Source organism: Heteronotia binoei, chromosome 12, assembly GCF_032191835.1.
Source record: "Heteronotia binoei isolate CCM8104 ecotype False Entrance Well chromosome 12, APGP_CSIRO_Hbin_v1, whole genome shotgun sequence".
Taxonomy (NCBI): domain Eukaryota; kingdom Metazoa; phylum Chordata; class Lepidosauria; order Squamata; family Gekkonidae; genus Heteronotia; species Heteronotia binoei.
Window position 1 is genome coordinate 80687670 of NC_083234.1, and position 20465 is coordinate 80708134.

The following is a 20465-nucleotide window of genomic DNA, read 5'->3' on the forward strand; positions in this document are numbered from 1 at the left end:
AAATACCTCCCCCTAAATTCACAGGATCTTCATTGCTGTCAGATGGCCATCTAGCCTCTGTTTAAAAACCTCCAAGGATGGAGAGCCCACCACCTCCCGAGGAGGAAGCCTGTTCCACTGAGGAACCGCTCTAACGGTCAGGAAGTTCTTCCTAATGTTGAGACAGAAACTCTTTTGATTTAATTTCAACCCACTGGTTCTGGTCCTACCTTCTGGGGCCACCGAAAACAATTCCACACCATCCTCTAGATGACAGCCCTTCAAGTACTTGTAGATGGTGATCATATCACCTCTCAGCCGCCTCCTTTCCAGGCTAAACATGCCCAGCTCCTTCAACTTTTCCTCTTAGGACTTGGTCTCCAGACCCCTCACCATCTTCGTTGCCCTCCTCTGAACCTGTTCCAGCTTGTCTAAACCCTTCTTAAAATGTGGTGCACAAAACTGAACACAATACTACAGATGAGGTCTTGCCAGAGCAGAGTAAAGTGATACCATCACTTCACGTGATCTGGATGTTATACTTCTGTTGATACAGCCCAAAATTGCATTTGCCTTTTTTAGCCACCACATCACATTGTTGACTCATGTTCAGCGTATGATCCATTGAGACCTCTAGATCCTTTTTGCACATACTACTGTTAAGACAAGTCTCCCCCATCCTATAGCCATGCACTGGATTTTTTCTACCTAAATGCAGAATTTACATTTATCCGTGTAAAAATTCATTTTATTGGATTTAGCCCAGTTTTCCAGTCTGTCAAGGTCATCCTGTATCCTATTCCTGTCTTCTACTGTATTTGCAACCCCTCCCAATTTAGTATCATCTGCAAATTTAATAAGCATTCCCTCTATTCCTTCATCCAAATCATTGATAAAGATGTTGAACAAAACAGGGCCCAGGACAGATCCTTGAGGCACTCCGCTTGTCACTCCTCTCCAGGAGTTTGAGGAACCATTTGCAAGGACTCTTTGGGTGCAATCTGTCAACCAGCTGCAGATCCACCTAATGGTAACAGAATCCAAACCACATTATACCAACTTGTCAACAAGGAAAGTATGTGGAATCTTATCAAAAGCTTTACTGAAATCAAGATAAATGATGTCTACAGTATTTCCCTGATCCAGCAAGGTAGTAACTTTCTCAAAAAGAGATCAGGTTTTTCTGACATGACTTGTTCTTGAGAAACCCATGCTAGCCATCTTTTCTAAATATTCCAAGACTGACTGTTTGATGATTTGTTCTAAACTTTTCCAGGGATAGATGTCAAGCTGACGGGTCGGTAGTTACCTGGATTTTCCTTTTTCCCCTTCTTGAAGATTGGGACAACATTTGCCTGCCTCCAATCTTCCAGCACCTCTCCTGTTCTTCAAGAATTCTCAAAAATACTAGCTAGAAGTTCAGAAATTACATCCGCAAGTTCTTTTAGAACCCTTAGATTCAGTTCATCTGGCCCTGAAGACTTAAGTTTCATGCAAAGAAACTAGGTGTTTATGTACTACCCCTATGCTGATCCTAGGTTGGAACTTCATATCCTCATTATATGTTCTGTTTTTTCCATGTTGACCACCGTTTCCCTCAGAAGAGAAGACTGAGGAAAAGTAGGAATTGAGCAGTTCCGTCCTCTCTTCATTACCTGTTACAATTTCACTACCATGTCCTTGCTCTTTTTCTTACTCTGAACATAAGAAAATGATGAGCTGCAATGTAAAAAATTTGCATGCAAGAAAGACAATGGTACAAGAGTCAGCAGCAGACTCGTATTCAGCTTCAGACACCCTTCAGAATCTCTTAAGACACTTCTGATGCCTTTCATTCCAAAGGGATCAACAACAAACCTTTCTGGAACTAAAGCACCCACCTGATGAAGTCAGGAAACAGATTAACAAAGCCAGAATGATACCCAGAGAAAACCTGTTACAAGACAGACCCAAACAAGACAATAACAGAACACCACTAGTGGTCATACACAACTCTCAAATGAAAACGGTTCAACTTATCATCAACAACTTAAAACCTCTATTGGAGAGTGGCAGCTCTCTTTCAAAAGTACTGGGAGGGTAAACCTTATTTTACACCTTATTTTAAACCTTATTTTAATCTCAAACAGCTCCTCACCCACAACAATACAACATCTAATCTGATCATGGATTCCAGTACCAGAGCTTGCAGTAAACCCAAGTGCCAACTTTGCTGCCACATACACCCGGACAACACAATCACTGTACCTAACAACATTAACTACACCATCTCAGGCTCGTTCACTTGTTCATCTTCCAACATTATACATGCCATTAAATGCCAATGAACTGGAGAACTCCCTGGGGATAGGCCACTCCCCCCCCCCCCGGACCGACTGGAAGAACAATCCTGCACAGAAGAGGAGGAGCCTATCTCCCAACAGTACGGACCGACCCACAGTCCAGGCCACCAGAAAGCGAGTGATTTCCATGCTGGCTGTACTCTGTCAGAGGTGGCAGCAAGGAGTTCGATCTGGGTTGAAGAATGAATGCACAAGCACTTTTGTCCTATGTGAACTGTTGACTTTAAACTTGAACTTTAAATGCATTCTCCAAGCCAACCCAGTCAGGCAGAATTTAAAGAGAGAAATGTCTTCTTCAAGCTGGCTGATGGCTTGAAGCCACAGTTTGACCACCCCTGTTCTGTATCCTGTTTCTTTCTTCTACTGTATTTGCTACCCCTCCCAATTTAGTATCATCTGCAAATTTAACAAGCATTCTCTCTATTCCTTCATCCAAATCATTTATAAAGATGTAGAACAAAACAGGTCCCAGGACAGATCCTTGAGCCACTCCACTTGTCACTCATCCCCAAGAGGATGAGGAACCATTCACAAGCACTCTTTGGGTGCGATCTGTCAACCAGCTACAAATTTTATTTATTTATTTGATCTGTATCCCGCCCTTCCCACCAGTGGGCTCAGGGCAGGTGCCATCAAACGTTAATAACAGTTAAAATCAAAACATTTAAAATCCACAAATTAAAATATCTGAAAATTCAGCATGGTAACCGGTGCCTCTACACAGCCCACCAACAGATGCAGATAGTCATTTCAGGGCTCTAGGCCCGAGGAGGAGACTGAATAGCAAGGGGATGCCCTCTGCTTCAGCTAAAGGCCCAGCAAAAAAGTTCCATTTTACAGGCCCCGCAGGCAGGGCCCTAATCTCTGAGGAAAGTTCATTCCACCAGGCAGTGGCCAGGGCTGAAAAAGCCCTGGCCCTAGATGAGGCAAGTTGGACATCCCCAGGGCCGGGGTCCACCAAGACATGTTGGTTCCCTGATCACAGGGCCCTGCAGGGCTCATATGGGGAGAGGTGGTCCCGAAGACAGGCTGGCCCCTAACATGGTAGGCAGGGAAGTGAAACTGCAGCAGTTATGAAGAGTGGGTGGAACTGCTCAGTTCCTATGATCACCATCTTCAAGTACTTGAAGGGCTGTCGTCTAGAGGATGGTTTTCTGTGGCCTCAGAAGGTAGGACCAAAACCAATAGGTTGAAATTGAATCAAAAGAGTTTCCGGCTCAACACTAGGAAGAACTTCCTGACCGTTAGAGCAGTTCCTCAGGAGGTGGTGGGCTCTCCTTTCCTGGAGATTCTTAAACAGAGGCTAGATGGCCATCAGATCCTGTGTATTTAGGGAGAGGTATTTGTGAGTTTCCTGCAGTGTGCAAGGGGTTGGACTAGATGACCCTGAAGGTCCCTTCCAACTCTATGATTCTAGGAATATAGGGCTTTAAAGGTAAGCACCAACACCTTGAATCTAATCCGGTACTCAATGGACAGCCAGTGCAGTTGGCACAGCAGAGGGTGGGTCTGTGTCCGCACAGACAATGAAGGCAGCACCTGTGCTGTCACATTCTGCACCAGTCAAAGGCAGCCTGGAAGTGGCTATTGTATGGGTCACTGTAGCCAGGTCACAGGGGGCGAGATACGGAACCAACCGAGGGAGACCTCAGAGTGGCAGTGGCTCCTCACCCCTGGCCTCCTAAATCCATGCCCCTCATAATGGCTGCCCACTTTTTCTACCTCCAGGTGGGTGAGGCAAGGCTGGAACCCTTCCTCCAACCCGTGGGGCCGTGGCCACCGACCGGCAGGGCCTCACTGCAAGGCCACCGAGTCTGCTGCAGATTCCACGCATTCTCCTGCCCTCCCTTGTAGCTTGGAGAGGCAGACTCCTGCCGTCGCCAACAGAACCTCCCTTGCAATACTTATGCTATATTTTGGTCTTCAGGAATTCCTCATCCACTAGTTTTGTGTAACTGGTCACACAGCACATCATCGTCTAAGTGTTTCAGAACTTAGGTCTTGCATAAACATCACTCTGTACTCCTTATAACGCATGGATGAGAGTCTTTCACTGCATATTGTGTGAAAATTACAGGAGACCAAGATAAAATATTGCTGGGGATTCTCTTTCAAATTAGTTATACAAAGAGAAAATAAAACTAACGTTGCTACCTTGTTAAGAGAGGCACTGAAAATTCTGAAAGAGTTATAGCTGGAACCTGGCTCTATCTACATGAAAGTAATGAGGTTACAAATAAAGGCTTACAAGAAGAGGGAGGAGGAAGAGGAAACGACCTAAGTCAGCAGTCCCCAACCCCCGGATTGTTGGGAACCTGGTGCACACGGTGCCCTAGGCAAGCACCTAGTTTGCCTGCCTCGTCTGCGGCTGCCACCCCTCCCTTCTCTTCTGCTCTGCCTGCCCCCACAGCATGATCAGAGCACACCTTGGCCCCACCAGCTGTGATGAGGCATGCATCTTATCCTTGGCTTCCCCTCCCTTCGGGTTCCAGAAAGGAGGGGGGAGAAGCATCCTCCAGAACATGCTTTGAAGAAGGATAAGATGCATGCTGCGTCACAGCCGGTGGGGCTGAGGTGGAGCGCTCTGATCGTGCACAGAGGCGGAGCGGGACAGGCCCTTTGATGGGGGAGCAACGGAGGGAGGAGCTGCGTTGCAGCGCTGCAGAGGTGAGCGGCGGGGTGTGTGTGTGTGGAGCCTGCCCAGGGTTTTAATCAGGCCCACAGGACTCTTTTCTCCCTCCTCCTCTACTCACCTTTTGAAGCATCAAGGCTGCCGAAGTTCCCTGCTCTTTCTGCCTTGTCTTTGCCGACTGCAGCAGGAAGTGAAGCTGCAAGGAAAATGTGGAATGGATTTTCCATTAAGGTCTCTGCACCCAGATAGATAAGGCCTAGAGACCTTAATGGAAAATCCATATAACATTTTACTTGCAACTCTGTTTGTGCTGCAATGCATTTCAATGGAGGGGAGATCAGTTTCACTTTCAGCATTCCTATAGTCAGCTGAAGCTCATGCTTCCTAGAGTTGTGTCCTTTCAAATAACAGGTTGATGCTTTGAGCCAGTTTGTCTCTTTTGAATGGACCGGACCTAGTGAGTACTCTAACCTGGGAACCCACAGCCAAAGGCTGATATTACACTGGAGCCGTTTCCAATCTGGGTAGACCTGGGGGGGGGGGGGGAGGGCAGGAGAGAGAAGCTTGCAATGCCATTTAATTGTTTTCCCAAGCTCAGAGTATTTTATGCTTTTAGTTTCTACTGTGATCCTTGGGCTTTTTCTTGATATTTTGTTTTAAAAATTGCAATCCCACTATTTCCCCAGCTTTCCATTTTAAACAAAATATTGCAAGTTTTAAGCATGTTTGTATTTTAAGTTAAAAAATAATATATTTAATGGTGCTTGCCTGTATTCTTTATAAACTTTATATCTCTGCTACCTCACATGACATTTTATGGCACATACAGGTCAGCCTGGCAAAGTCTGATTTATGTCAGATCCAGATCGCCTAACAAAATGAGTTAGACACTCCTAATTTAAAGACTTATTACTGAGGGAAATGATTTTGATGTTTGAGCTGAAGTGAAACCCAATGTGCAAGGGTTAACTTTAGCCAACAGAGAAGCAGGAGTGAAACTTAGAGATGCTACATATTATAGTGAAGTCTCTGTGTTAGACAGAGTTTGATACATCTCAAAGCCAACTTGGTAGTGAGGAATGAAAGTGTGATGGAATGGGGTCTATGGGTGGACACTGAGCATGCTTAATAGCTTCATAAATATTCACTAACACGCTTAGCATATGTAATTGCTTCAATTGCATGGACATGGACTACATGTTGAAGGCGGGGATTCATATTAAGGAGTTGATATGCAAATTGTGTGTGTAAGGAAAGTTGCAAACCTTGCTGTCTCATCCAATGAGATGGCAGGGGAGGGGCCTATCAGTCAGGATCAGGATAAATTGCATGGGATTTTGTTAATGAGCTTGAGCTTGCCTGATGTGTATTGCTCCTGCTGATATCAGTAAAAACTTTAGAATGGATCTACTTAACTGACTTCGTTTTTCTTTTGGAGGTTCAAGGGGGAACCCATTTATAACAATTAGTGCATTGGCCTGGAATTTATGTATGCCTTGGAGGTTGTCCACTCATCCAGTGAACTACCATCAGAAAAGGTGCAGCACACGGATTTTCTGTGGTGTGCTGATGCTCCGTTGACTGGACCTGTGGTGTGCTGATGCTCCGTTGACAGATCCCAAGTCTGTTATTGAAAGTCAGTCCAGGGAGATCTCTCAGGCGGGGTTGATGCCCACTCAAAGGCCTAAAAGGCGAACTCGCATTTGGTGGAACAGAGACGTCTCACTAATTAAGGTAAGACCGTGACAATAATGGGAAGTAAAAGTTACAGAACAAAAAGGGTAGAGAGGTGTCATTGGGACACCTCAGATTCCACCCAAGGGGAACAGTTAGAGATTCCACTCTACAGTCTGATGCAGGTATATGTTAAAAGATTGAGGTGGTAGGGATTTTGACTGCTTTTTGTGTGGCCACACCAAAGGGAACTCTCTTGGCAATCAACTGGGTACCATTCTCCAGGTGTAGCCAGGTGACCTCCTGGAATTTCTCCAGATTGCAGCTGCATTCTTAAAATATTCCAGAAATTTCAACTTGGACATGGCGATTGGGTGATTTTTCCCAAAGAATTCTCTAATAGCAAAGAAAGTATCTATAGTAATGAGTATTGGAAAACAGAAGGGGGAAATAATTAATCTGTTGGAATATTTTCTTTTCTCTTTTCCTTTCTTTTCCTTCCTGTTCTTGTTAATATCTGGTGTTTGTAAAGCAGTGACATGTCTTCTCAGTGAAAAGTGTAAGTTCTGTCTTGTTTAAGTAAACTAATTTGGAAATGTTGTTGGAACATTATAAAGAAATACAGAGAATGTTGTCTGTAAAGTCAGAGATTAAAGGTGTTTGGAAGGTAGTAATGTGTTAATATAGAGTTTGCTTTCATGGTTGGAGCTGAGCAAGGTAACTGTGGCACAGAAGGTTTAAAAACAGCTGAAAGTTCTGGAGAGTGTAGAAGGGTTTAAAGATCAAAGCAGGATATATATAAAAAAGAGAGGGAGAAAAGGATTTCTTCCTTTTAAAAAGGGTGTTAAGAGATTGTTTTAGTGTAAATATTTGGAGCAGCTAAAATGGATCCAATTGCTTTACTTGTGAATTGTTTGGCAGAATTTTTTTTTAGGCCGAACTGTGAGTCTTTCTCTTGCCAGCAGACTGGTATCCTCCAGTTCCTAGCCCCTCCTTTTGGAATGTTGGGAGACAGTATTATATGTTGATAAGATGGAGAGGGCAAGCTCTTTCTCCAAGGATTTTTTTTCTTTCTAAACAGAGGTTTATCTTGTCTTTTAAAGTTTTATAAAATAAAAGGACAGTTGTAGATAAATGATTTTTTTTGAAATGTTACTATTTCAGAAGGCAGTTCTTTCCAGTTTTGTTAAGCATTTTAATTTTAAGCATTTATGGCTTTTAAACCTGTTTTTTATCAGTGTTCTGTAAATAAACAAAGGAGTTGTTGAAGCACATTTGGTATAAGAAAAAGTGAAATGTTTAGGTCATTTGTTAAAAGGACATGATGCTTTGACCCTAAATGAGTAGGGGCTAGTGCTCCCTTTGGGCTGGCTCAGGGATTTTTGGTCAACTCACACTTTTTATAAAAGTGGTCCTAGAGCACAATAATTTCTGCAGTGGCTCACAATTTTAATGCCAGTGGCTTACAGTGTAATTTTATTCACAAGATTCGCCCGCTTGGAGGGAACATTGATACGTCAATTGGTAACATGATTATACCACCAAATAAACATGATTTAAAAGAGATTTTTAAGATTTTTAAGTTTTTGTGGAGGCTAATAATTGTGATTTGAAGATTATGATGTAAAAAAAAATTCCATAATTAAGTTGTGGAATAAAAAGTGAAAAATTTTAATTGGACCCCAAGTGGAAATAAAATTCTTTTAAGGTCTTATGTGAATTTGGGATTTCTAACCAAAAAGTGGGCAAGAAAGATCTCCTAGATCCAGTAGGGTGAGAATGGCCACCTTTTGTGCTGCCTAGAGAAATAACTTTTGTTGAGAAATAATTTTAATAGTAGTTTATAAACAATTAAATATAATAATGATAGCCACTGGATGACAAATTCCAGATTGCTGAAATATGAAGCTATTTTGCTAAAATAACAGGATCTTAATTTGGACCATAGGATAAACAGTGAGTTCAGCTTCATATTTGGAATCTGAAGACTTTAAAAGAATAAGGTAAAAAGGAATTTGTGAATTTCCTGCATTGTGCAGGGGGTTGGACTAGATGACTCTGGAGGTCCCTTCTAACTCTATGATTCTATGATTTTATGAGGAACATGATGGTATAAAATTTACAAACCTCCAGGTTAAAAGGTAACTGTTCCTCTACCCCCAGGGAAGTGCTGTTTATAAATGGTTCTTTCCAGGTGGCAGAGGAGAAAAGGTGTAATGTTGTAAAGGGGAGTAAGGTGCGGGGGGAGGTAAAACGGGACAATTATTTTGGATTGGTCTGGCTAAACCTGTACATTGTATGTTTTAAAATTTAAACTTTATTAAAGGGAAAGGGTGGTGTATTTAGGTTGATAAAACTCTTAGACATTTTGAAGGGAAAAAGGAAATGCTGACCAGTAAGCATAAACAATTAATAAAATTCAGGCCTTGAATTCAGCAGGAGCTCACAGGAGCACAGCTCCTGAACCTTTCAGATAGCCTCTCCTCTTCCTCCCCACCTATCTATCTTGTTCATCGGCTAGTAGGTGCAGCTGCAAAACATCAGGTCCACCACCTATTTTTCTACAAAATGACCTGTGATAAAAATTAATATCAGAAATATTAAGGATTGGTGAAGCAAAGGGAACAGAACAGTTGGTTACTGTATATGTGTGTGGGTAACAGATTGAATTTTTGGAAGAGGTCATAGAGAATATCCTAACCAACGTGGCAGTTAAAGAAGATAAAGAAACAAAATGGGGTGCTGGGAAATGTGGCAATTTAAAGTGTAGTTAAAGGAACTTAAGGTATAATTTGTGTTTATAGTTGGGAATTATAAAAGGGAGACAGTGGCTCTCCAAGCCATTAATAGATAAGTGTTAAAGTGGTTGGTTCTATGATTCCATGATATGGATTGAGTGACTGGATTTTAAACCAAGACTTAGAAGGAAAGGCTGTTGTCTCAGCAGTGGTTGGAACCTTGCAAGGTGATGCTGAGGGACGGTGGCTCAGTGGTAGAGCATCTGCTTGGGAAGCAGAAAGACCCAGGTTCAATCCCTGGAATCTCCAAAAACGGGTCCAGGCAAAATAGGTGTGAAAAACCTCAGCTTGAGACCCTGGAGAGCCGCTGCCAGTCTGAGAAGACAATACTGACTTTGATTGACCAAGGGTCTGATTCAGTATAAGGCAGCTTCATAAGTTCATATGTACGTAAAACAGCAGTTCACACAGCAGAGAGTGGCTGGACGCATTACACACGAGTGAAAGAGGCTCCAGCACCAACAGATTATGTTGCTGATAAAATTAGAATCATAGAGTTGGAAGGTACCTCTAGGGTCATCTAGTCCAACCCGCTGCACAATGTAGGAAACTCACAAATACCTCCCCCTAAATTCACAGGATCTTCATTGCTGTCAGATGGCCATCTAGCCTCTGTTTAAAAACCTCCAAGGAAGGAGAGCCCACCACCTCCCGAGGAGGAAGCCTGTTCCACTGAGGAACCGCTCTAACGGTCAGGAAGTTCTTCCTAATGTTGAGCCGGAAACTCTTTTTATTTAATTGCAACCCATTGGTTCTAGTCCTACCTTCTGGGGCCACAGAAAACAATTCCACACCATCCTCTATATGACAGCCCTTCAAGTACTTGAAGATGGGGATCATATCACCTCTCAGCTGCCTCTTCTCCAGGCTAGACATCCCCAGCTCCTTCAGCCTTTCCTCATAGGACTTGGTCTCAAGACCCCTCAGCATCTTTGTCGCCCTCCTCTGGATCCGTTCCAGCTTGTCTATATCCTTCTTAAAATGTGGTGCCCAAAACTGAACGCAATACTCCAGGTGAGGTCTTACCAGAGCAGAGTAAAATTGTTGGACAGTAGCACACTCACAAACAAATAATTAAAAAAAAAAGTTTCTAGGTGTTAAATGGACTCTGAGGAGATTGCTCTATACAATGCATATTGTTTGATATATTCTTATAACCTTTGGAGTGGGAGGAGGTTGCAAAAGGGAGATTGTGTGACACTTAAGAGATTCAGGTTTACCAGAATGAAAAGGGGAATAGAATCATTTACACATAAAGGATTCTAGATTGTGGGTGTGTCAGAAAATAGTAAATACACTACAAGGATTGGTCTAAGCCAGGGGTGGGGAACCTCCTTCCCGAGGGCCGTATGTGGCCCTCAAGATCACTTGGTGTGGCCCTCGGGGATTGCTGGGCCGAACCAAGCCATGTGGCAGCCTCCCTGGGGCCTGGCTGGCTGGCCAGAATTGCTGAAGGGCCCGGAAAAGTTACTGTCACAGTTCAGTTTGCACTTGATTATCCCAGATGGTGTGGCCTAATATGCTAATGAGTGTGTGGCCTAATATGTTAATATTAGGGGATGTGGTCTAATATGGTACTGAGTTCCTGCTGGGCTTTTTCTACAAAAAAGCCCTGGACCTAGGCATTTGCCTAGGGCGGTGGACCATGTGTGTGTGTGCCAGATTAGGCCCCACATGACTTCAAATAGAAAAACAATTATTTGCATTAATTTTGCTGGCCTGAATCAATCGCCTTCGGCGGACCACTGTTTTTTAAGTTGATAATTTTTTATGGCCCACAAATGATGTTATAAATATCCATATGGCCCTTGGCAAAAAAAAGGTTCCCCACCCCTGGTCTAAGCAAATATTGGAAAGATTTACGCGGATGGATTACATTAATTCAGAATATTAACCAGGAGAGATAAACGGATAAGACATAATTGTGATAGGAGTGAGACAAAGGAGGGATGTGACAATAATGAAATAGATAGGGACTAATTATTTACATGACATCCTCAGGAGTAAAGGTTGAAGAGAAGTGTCATTGGATATTCTTTGAGTTTTTAATCATACATTTTCTTTTCTTTTGGTATTTAGAAGTATATGGACAAATACCGGCAGTGGTTGTTAAAGAATTCAACACCACTGACCCCGACTGATTGTTGGGAGCTACTAACAAGGGGGTTTCTATTAAGGGTAAGGGGAAATGGTCCAAAGAGACTGATTGGTAAGTTCAACATTTGCCCACATGAAGAGTTAAGACACTACCAAGTAGAAAACAAGAGAGGTGTTTGCAATGAATGGACATGGTATACTCAAAACACAAGTTCCAAAGAGTTTAAACTAAGACTGTCTTTGTTTTTAATAACATACGCTAAACAATCAGGGTGGGAACTGTTCTACACTCCAGTTAAGGAGTCCTTCTGGGTGGAAACTATTGGTGACTAGGCGCTACAAATTTAAAAACACTTCCCTTCTAGTACCAGATCCAACAGAAATATGCCCAAAGTTAAAAGAGAATAAGGAGTTTTGGGAAAACAAGAGGATTATTTTGTAGACCTTGTAGTCCTAAAATGGAATCATGGGAAGAAACTAAAGAAAGGTTCTTTAGAAACCAAGATTTAGAAAGCCCAGAGGGGGAGTTAGATCCCCATGGGCCAGATTAGAAATGGGGTTGGGTCCCAACAATTGAGAAGCTTATATTTGGTATCATAGGTGGTCTATGTGAGTTTTATTTTTTCATTGCAGAAGGGAATTTATTATTACAAGTCCATGAGATCACATTTGGAAATTAGTTGCTATGTTATCCTTGGGGACCTCAATTAGATACTAGAAGCTTATGGCATGGGATACCAATTATTATCAATAATATCAATTATAACATAACAAAAAGGCCTAATAAAGTAACTGGGAGTTGGTTTGAATATGGATGGGCTTGAAATAGTATAGGAAGTGAGGAAGGGCATAAAGGATGTCCCCAACATATTGGTATAGTCTGGGTATATAACCCATTTAAGCAAATTGGTAAAAAGGGAATAAAACTTGTTTGAAAGAGATCACTAAATGTTCTGTGTGGCAATGGTCAGAATGTAGTTATAGATGTACTCAAACAGAGACCACTTGTGGAATTAAACCACCAAAATCAACAGAGTGGTTGCCAATTCCAGTTAATGCAAGTGGATGGAAATATTACAAGGCGTCTAGACTGGCTCACTTTGGTAATGCAGATGTAGGGCAATATCATTCTTCAAATAGTATGTGTATTTGTAGGCAAGGATGTATTACTCCTCCTGGAATATATTTTCTAAAAGAAGGGAGGAAAGTTTTCAAACTATCATAGGGAATGTAAACAAGTAGCAAACTCTTTGTCATTCTGGTGAAAAGCAAAGATTTACTAGAATGGCACCAAAAAGTATCCAAAAATGGAATTCAAGTAACTGAGGAGTTTTGTGCTGGTAAAGAATTAGTGGTACAACCTAGAGAAAATATTATAGGGATAAGTATAGGATCTGCAGTTTTTCTATACATGTTTAATTTGTTCAATTTCAAGATGGAATGGTATTTGGAAATGCTATTTGTAGAGTTCTCAAAAAATAGGTGGAGATCTTTAGCAGCTAAAAACATATACACAACAAAATAGAATAACTTTAGATTATTTGCAGCAAAAGGGGGTGCTTGTAATATATTAAGTCAGACTTGTAAGGAGGGTTTGAATAGTGTTTCTATGAATCCAAAAGGGTATTTTGGAACAGTTATTTTCTTGGTTATCAAATTAGATTTGGTTAAAAAGAGATATTAGTGCTTGAAATATAATTGTAGATAATGTTGTTGCTTAGCTATGCTTACCTATTTGCTGGTAGCATTTAAGAAATGGGATGATGAAAGCAACAACACAAACTTAAAAGGTAAAATTTATGTTGGCACATCTGGAAGTCACTTCAGCTCAAAGAAAAAGAGTGGGGATTGAGGGAAATGATTTTGATGTTTGAGCTGAAGTGAAACCCAATGTGCAAGGGTTAACTTTAGTCAACAGAGAAGCAGGAGTGAAACTTAGAGATGCTACATATTATAGTGAAGTCTCTGTGTTAGACAGAGTTTGATACATCTCAAGGCCATCTTGGCAGTGAGGAATGAAAGTGTGATGGGATGGGGGCTATGGGTGGACACTGAGCATGCTTAATAGCTTCATAAATATTCACTAACATGTCTAGCATAGGTAATTGCTTCATTTGCATGGACAAGGAATACATGTTGAAGGCGGGGATTCATATTAAGGAGTTGATATGCAAATTGTGTGTGTAAGGAAAGTTGTAAACCTTGCTGTCTCATCCAATGAGATGGCAGGGGAGGGGCCTATCAGTCAGGATCAGGATAAATTGCATGGGATTTTGTTAATGAGCTTGAGCTTGCCTGATGTGTATTGCTCCTGCTGATATCAGTAAAAACTTAGGAACGGATCTACTTGACTGACTTCGTTTTTCTTTTGGAGGTTCAAAGGGAAACCTGTTTATAACATTACTACCACATATGACAACATTACTAAATCAGATAATAAAAGATGAACAATCACCACATTCAGGGGAAGACACAAGAATCACAGTGATTTTAAAAACTGGTAAACAAATAGAAAGCTGGATTCTTAGTGATCAATAGCGTTATTAAACCAGGATGCAAAATTATTCACTGCAGTTCTCGCATCTAGAATTGAATGTTATAATAAAAAGACTAGGTCTCTTCAGATCAGTCAGAATTTATACTCCAAAGGGAAAATATTGGACCCTGCCCCCCCAAAAAGAACATTAAATGCCGTTCACAAGAGGAAAAATATGTCTCTAGCTATTGTATCTATAGGTGCACAGAAGGGAATTGATAATTTGGAATGGGACTTTAATTATTGGACCTTTAGTAAAATTAAATATTGGACAATATTGTATAAATGAAATACAATCATTCTATCAAAACTCAAAAGCTAGAGCGCAAGTTAATGATTTTTACTTGGAAAGTTTCCTCCTAACAAGAGGAACTAAACAGGGGCTGTCCCCTTTCACCCTTGTTTTTTGTTCTCTTATTAGAACCTTTGGCAACACCCACAAAGACCAATAAAAATATTAGAGTTGAAAGTAAACAGTCAAGTACATACAATTAATATGTTTGTGGATGACACGGCAGTGTTAACTGTAAACCCTAAAGAAGCTCTACTAGAATGAAAGAGAGAGATCTGTGAATGTGGAAGAATTACATATTAATTATTAATATGTAATCCTATATATATAAAAGCCCTTTCGTGGTGGCAAAATGGAGCACCCTGATTGGTTGGGACTGTGTTGCATCAACCTTTGGCCTGTCAAACCATCAGCGAAGGTCTGTTGCATTCCATTGGCTGAGGATAGGAAGAGGAGGGAAACAGCCACTGAAAGCTTTCCTCAATTGGCTGAGGGCTCCTGGGTCTTCCTGGTGAGCGTGTAAAAGGAAGGGAAATGAAAAGAGCCCCTTCTGTTTGTTTGAAGCTGCTTTGCTTTCGGTTTCCTGTTGGTTGAAATACAGCAGATAGTTACATTAAGCAGTTCCAGTGAGTAAATTGCTCCAGTGAGTAAACTGCCCAATGAGATCACAGAAGTGTGTGCTTGCAAACTGTGTTTATTTGGCTGCTTTGTGTGTGTATGTGTTCACTTTCATTTAGTGGAAATGCAGTCAGCTGCTGGGGATCAAGGAAATGAAGACTGTATTCAGAGGAATGGCATTGTTTTTTTTGGGGGGGGGGGAGGGTGAATCGGAAAGTCTCCTGGCTCCACCCTCAGAGTCTCCAGGTATTTTCTGAATTGGACCTGGCAATCCTATAGCCAAGCTTCATTCTGTCAGTAAAAGGCTGAGGGAGGATGTCTTTTCTCAGCCTATTTTGGCCACTGAGAGAGAACTCACTGGACCCAGTCCTGACTAGGGCAGTCAGTTCCAGGTTGGTGGGAAATTCCTGGAGATTTTTTGGTGAAGTCTACAGAAGCCAGACATTGGGGGAGGGGAAAGGCCCCAGCTAAATATAACACCATAGAGTCTCCAAGGGGAAAGAGATCTGTTGTCTGGAGTTTGGGTGTGATAACAGGATATCTTCAGCCTCCTCCTGGAGGTTTCTTACTCGAGACCTGGCAGCACTGTCTGGGTGACTTGATGCCACCTGACTAGTATAACTTAATTGGGTCTGGCTGGTTGCTCCTGTTCAGAAATTACAAAAAAACCAAACACTGCGATATACTAGCTAATAATATTTAGTAAAACATTTTAAAAAGTCATAAATTCTTTTAAACGCATTATAAATAAGTTCAATATTACAACGTTACAAAGAAAAGTCCATCCAATGAGCACCTGGATGTAGGCTCATTTCATCAAAAGTCAACAGTATTTCTATTTTTTTCAAAGTTATCAGCTTCTTATTACAATTCAGTGTTAATATTGGGAGCCAGCCAGGTCTTAACATCTTCTCTAAACACATGCAAAGGCCTTCTAAATTTGCCTAGCAAAATGCTCTCTCCAAAAAGCTTGAAAATTAACTCTTATTTAAAGAAAACTATTCTAGGTAACTCCATGCAACCGTGTCTTGGATATCTCTTCCTTAAAGGTATAAAACACAGTTATATAGTAAAGACTCAATGCTATAGTAAAGATTCACAAATGGTGTTTCAATAGATCCTCACAGAAATAGTAAGTTTCTGGTATGATTTTAAAATGTTTTAAATACTATTTAAATGTTTTAAATACCTCATTCATGTATCATTGAAGGGGATGGTGCTGCATTTATTTAGTAAATGTAAGAAAGAGAGTCCGGTTCATCTCTTAAAATTATCATATTTAAAGTACATTTAAGTGAATGTATTATATATGGTTTCAGTCCACAATAACTTTGATTGCCGCTGTGACGTGACAGTCAGAGCTTCAGGACAGGATCTGCAAGATGCAGATTCCTACTGTGGAAGCTGACTGGGTGATTTTGGACCACTCACAGACTTCCAGCCTAACCTACCTCACAGGGTATGTAAGCTGCTTTGGTCCTCACTGTGGAGAAAGACTGGGAGGGGAGGACGAGATGGAAAGTTGAAGTCAGTCAGGCAGATAAAGGTAGGTTGATGGTTGGTTGGGAAGGAGAGAGGGTTGCCAACTCCAGGTTGGGAAATTCTTGGAGATTTGAGGGGTGGAGCCTGGAGAGGGTGGGGTTTGAGGAAGAGTGGGAACTTAGGCAGGTACAATGCCACAGACTCCACCCCCCCCAACCAGTCAGTTCCTCCTGGAGAACCATTGCTGCCAATCTCCAGGTGAGCAGGAGGAGAGAGCCACATAGGCATTCACGTTAAATCAACCTCAAATCCTTAGAAATGCAATTATTTATATAACAAATTATTCATAGAAAATACAGCGCATCACAAAGTGCAAAGAACTACTCCCGAAACAACCAGTCCTATATTGATGTCCGACAGTTTGTTTCTTGAAATTGGAGTCGGGAAGTAGTGTGCAATGCCGTGAAAACAGAGTCCAGTGCTCCAATTTTCCTCTGTTAGCCAATATCTGGATGGAATGCAACAAGGCAGTAAGACGCAACAGGGATGCGCTAAATGCCCTGTTTCACGCGAGGCTTCAACGAGCTTCGGCAATGACTAAAACCTTCATATTGGAGACCAACGCTCCTACCTTCAATAGACAATTGGCGGCATTGGTCTCCAATACGAATGGAGCGCTGGTCTCCAATATGAATGGTTTTAGTCACTGCCGAAGCTTGTTGAAGCCTCGCATGAAACAGGGCATTTAACGCATCCCAGTTGCGTAAATAATTGAATTTCTAAGGATTTGAGGTTGATTTAACATGAGTGCCTATGTGGCTCTCTCCTGCTCTACCTTTTCACGTTACTCTGTTTGGTTGCTATATAGTCTCCAGGTGAGGCCTGGAGTACAGTCAGAACTACAACTGGTTTCCAGATGGGCAGTTATCAGTTCCCCTGGAGAAAATGGTACACTGAGTCATTATACCCAGCTGAGGTCAATCTCCACCCCATGACAGTCAGTGTGATGTGCCAGTTGGCAATTTACAGCAGGGTCTGCCAGATCCAGCTTCTCGCTGTGGAAGTTGACTGGGTGATTTTGGACCAGTCACAGACATTCAGCCCCAGGGTTGTTGTGCAGATCAAAAGAGGGAAGGGGAGAATGAGCCAGTTTGGTGTAGTGGTTAAGTGTGCCGACTCATTTCATTCCCCACTCCTTCACTTGCAACTGCTGGAATGGCCTTAGGTCAGCCATAGCTCTGGCAGAGCTGTCCCTGGAAGAGCAGCTGCCATGTGTGTCCTCTCAGCCCCACCCCACAGGGTGTCTGTTGTGGGGGAGGAAGATAAAGGAGACTGTGAGCTGATCTGAGACTCTGAGATTCAGAGTGGAGGGTGGGATATAAATCTAATATCATCTTCATTATGATGTAAGTTGCTTTGATCCCCACTGCAGAGAAAGACTACACTATTCCTAGAGAAAGGCTGCAGGGAAGGGGGAGGAGATGGAAAGCAATCTACCCCTATCTCTTTTGCCCCCATCCCTTCTTTCTCAAGAACCCCCCTTTTCTGATAACCTACCCCACATTTGAGAGCCCCATGGCACAGAGTGGTAAAGCTGCAGCACTGCAGTTTTAAGCTCTGCTCACGACCTGAGTTTGATCCCGGCGGAAGCTGGGTTCAGGTAGCCGGCTGGAGGTTGCCTCAGCCTTCCATCCTTCCAAGGTCCATAAAATGAGTGCCCAGCTTGCTGGGGGGAAAGTGTAGATGACTGAGGAAGACAATGGCAAACCACCCCGTAAAAAGTCTGCCGTGAAAACAATGTCACCCCAGAGTCGGAAATGACTGGTGCTTGCACAGGGGACTACCTTTACCTTTTTTTACCCCACATTTCCCCACTTTCTCCATTTCCCTTCCCAATAGCTGTCTTCTCGACATACCTTTCCTCCATCTTTCCTTTCCCTTCCCAGCCCACCCCCAAGGCCATGAAACTTATCCATAGCAAATTTCTAGTGCCCACTGTATTTCTCCCCACAACAGGCCTTATTGCTAGTATTATATATAAATATTAAACCAAAAATACAATATAAAATCCAAAAGGATCTAGGTTTCCCAATATTTCATAAATCATTTAAATATCTGGGAATAACTATTTCAAATAAAATATTAAAAGATGATCCCAGATACATTTGACAATTATGAGTAGAATTAGTGCCATGAAAATGGTGTTGCTACTAACATTAAATATCTTTTTCAAATACTTCCCATAGAAATTATACCAAAAGACTTGGCAAGGTGGCAAAAAAAATCTTAATTTTACATCTAAAAGTAAAAAACGAAGACATGCAGGTTCTTTAGAGAAAGGAGGGTGGATTAATGGGGATTGAGAAAATGTTATGAGGCAAATCTGTGGAGAGCATGAGCATTGTATCTGGACGCAACTTCTGATAAATCATGGGTTGGCATGGAAGCAAATGGGAAACATCTGGAATTAACTGAGAAAACTGTTTTTGGAGGGGGGGAAAGCAAGATATACAAAATGGGCAAAGAATGCTTTTCTATATGCTCCATTAAGCTTGGATTAAAGGGGAAAATAAAGTGATTCAAAGAGGTCAGCTGGGGGTGGAAAGCGGAAAAGACACTGGGATGAAACTAACCCACCTGTATAGCCCCCCGTGGCTTTGATGAACATCTGCCCATACTGCTCTTCCACCATGGTGTCGTAAGCTTCGTCCTCCTCTTCATCCTCCTCGTTGTGATAGGAGGTGGGGCTGTCGGTGGTCGGGATGCTGCTGCTGCCGCCGGGGCTGGTGCGCTCCCCTTGCGAGTAGGGCCCCGGGGGCGCGCTTGGGAGCAGAGAGGCGAGGCTGGGCACTCCATAGTAGGAGACGCGGGACAACTTCAGGGCAGGGGCCTCCAGGGCCCTCTTGGCGGCTGCGGGCGGCAGCTCCGTCTGTTCGTGCTTGACGCGGCTGAGCAGGGGGATGGGCAGGGCCGGGGAGACGAGGTAGGGCCCGGGGGCGGCGGCCTGCTGCTGCGCGGGGTTGGTGGGGCTGTGCGGCGCGGAGCCGGGCTCTTCGCTCGCGGCCGTCTGGGAGTCGCAGTGGGGCGAGCTGGCTTTGAACATGAGGTCGGTGCCCTTCTCCACGATGTGCTGGATCTGCAGGAAGCCGGCGGTGTACATGACCACGAGCTGCTCGCTGGCCGCCATGGTGAGCCTGCCGGTGTAGCAGAAGGCGAGGATCTGCTGGAAGCAGGCGGGCGGCACGGAGCCGGGCAGCTCGAAGGTGCTCTTGCCGCTGCCGCTGAAGAGGTCGCGGAAGTAGAGGCTGCTGGCCGCCAGCACGGCGCGGTGGGCCTTGAAGGCCTGGCCCTTCACCACGATGCACACGTCGCAGTAGAGGCCCAGCAGCCGCTGCTCGTTCAGGGCGCCCAGCACGGTGCTGCCGAAGTTGGGGAGCTCAATGCGCAGCAGCTGCGGGGATGACATGGCGCGGCAGGGCGGCCGAGGGCGGGCGCATCTGCGGAGACAAAGGCCGTCAGGGGAGGCGCGAGGGGTGGGCTGGGGGCCCCGGCCCGCTCCCCCCCCCGCCCCGCTTCTCAGCTACCACGAGGAGGAGGAGGAGGAGGAGCTCGAGCTGCAGCGGCCGCGCACAAGGCGACGGGCGGACGGACGGGGAGCTCCTGCCGGGTTCCTCTGGGCGGCTCCATCGGGGCATAGCGGCGAAGCGCTGCTGGGGCCTCTTGCGCGCGCCTGGCGAAGGGGCAGAGAGCCCGCATGCTCGGGGAGACCAGCTGCCCGGGGAGACCAGCTTCCCTTCCCTTCCCTTCCCTCCCCCGGGGGCTCCCCTGCCCGCAGGAAATGGAGCCGAATAGAAACCAAATCGCGTCTCCAAGACAGGGGAGGTCTATGTGGCATCAAAAGTTATATATTAAAAAGAAAATGTTTACAAGCCTACTTTTAGCATGGCACCAGGCTAAGCAAGGAATCCCAAAAGAAACGGGTAAAATGCCATTCCTCTGTCCCTCTATGCATGTG

At 43.6% G+C, this 20465-nt stretch overlaps 1 protein-coding gene across 1 annotated transcript in view; it reads right to left on the reverse strand.

Annotated features, from left to right (window-relative positions):
- The window catches only part of NACC2 (NACC family member 2), a 78546-nt gene that overhangs the window by 15191 nt on the left and 42890 nt on the right, over positions 1-20465 (reverse strand). The window contains exon 2 of the mRNA XM_060250703.1: positions 19088-19947. Within this exon, the coding sequence (XP_060106686.1) occupies positions 19088-19916 (829 nt within the window). The 5' untranslated portion in view covers positions 19917-19947. The remainder of the gene's footprint in view (positions 1-19087; positions 19948-20465) is intronic.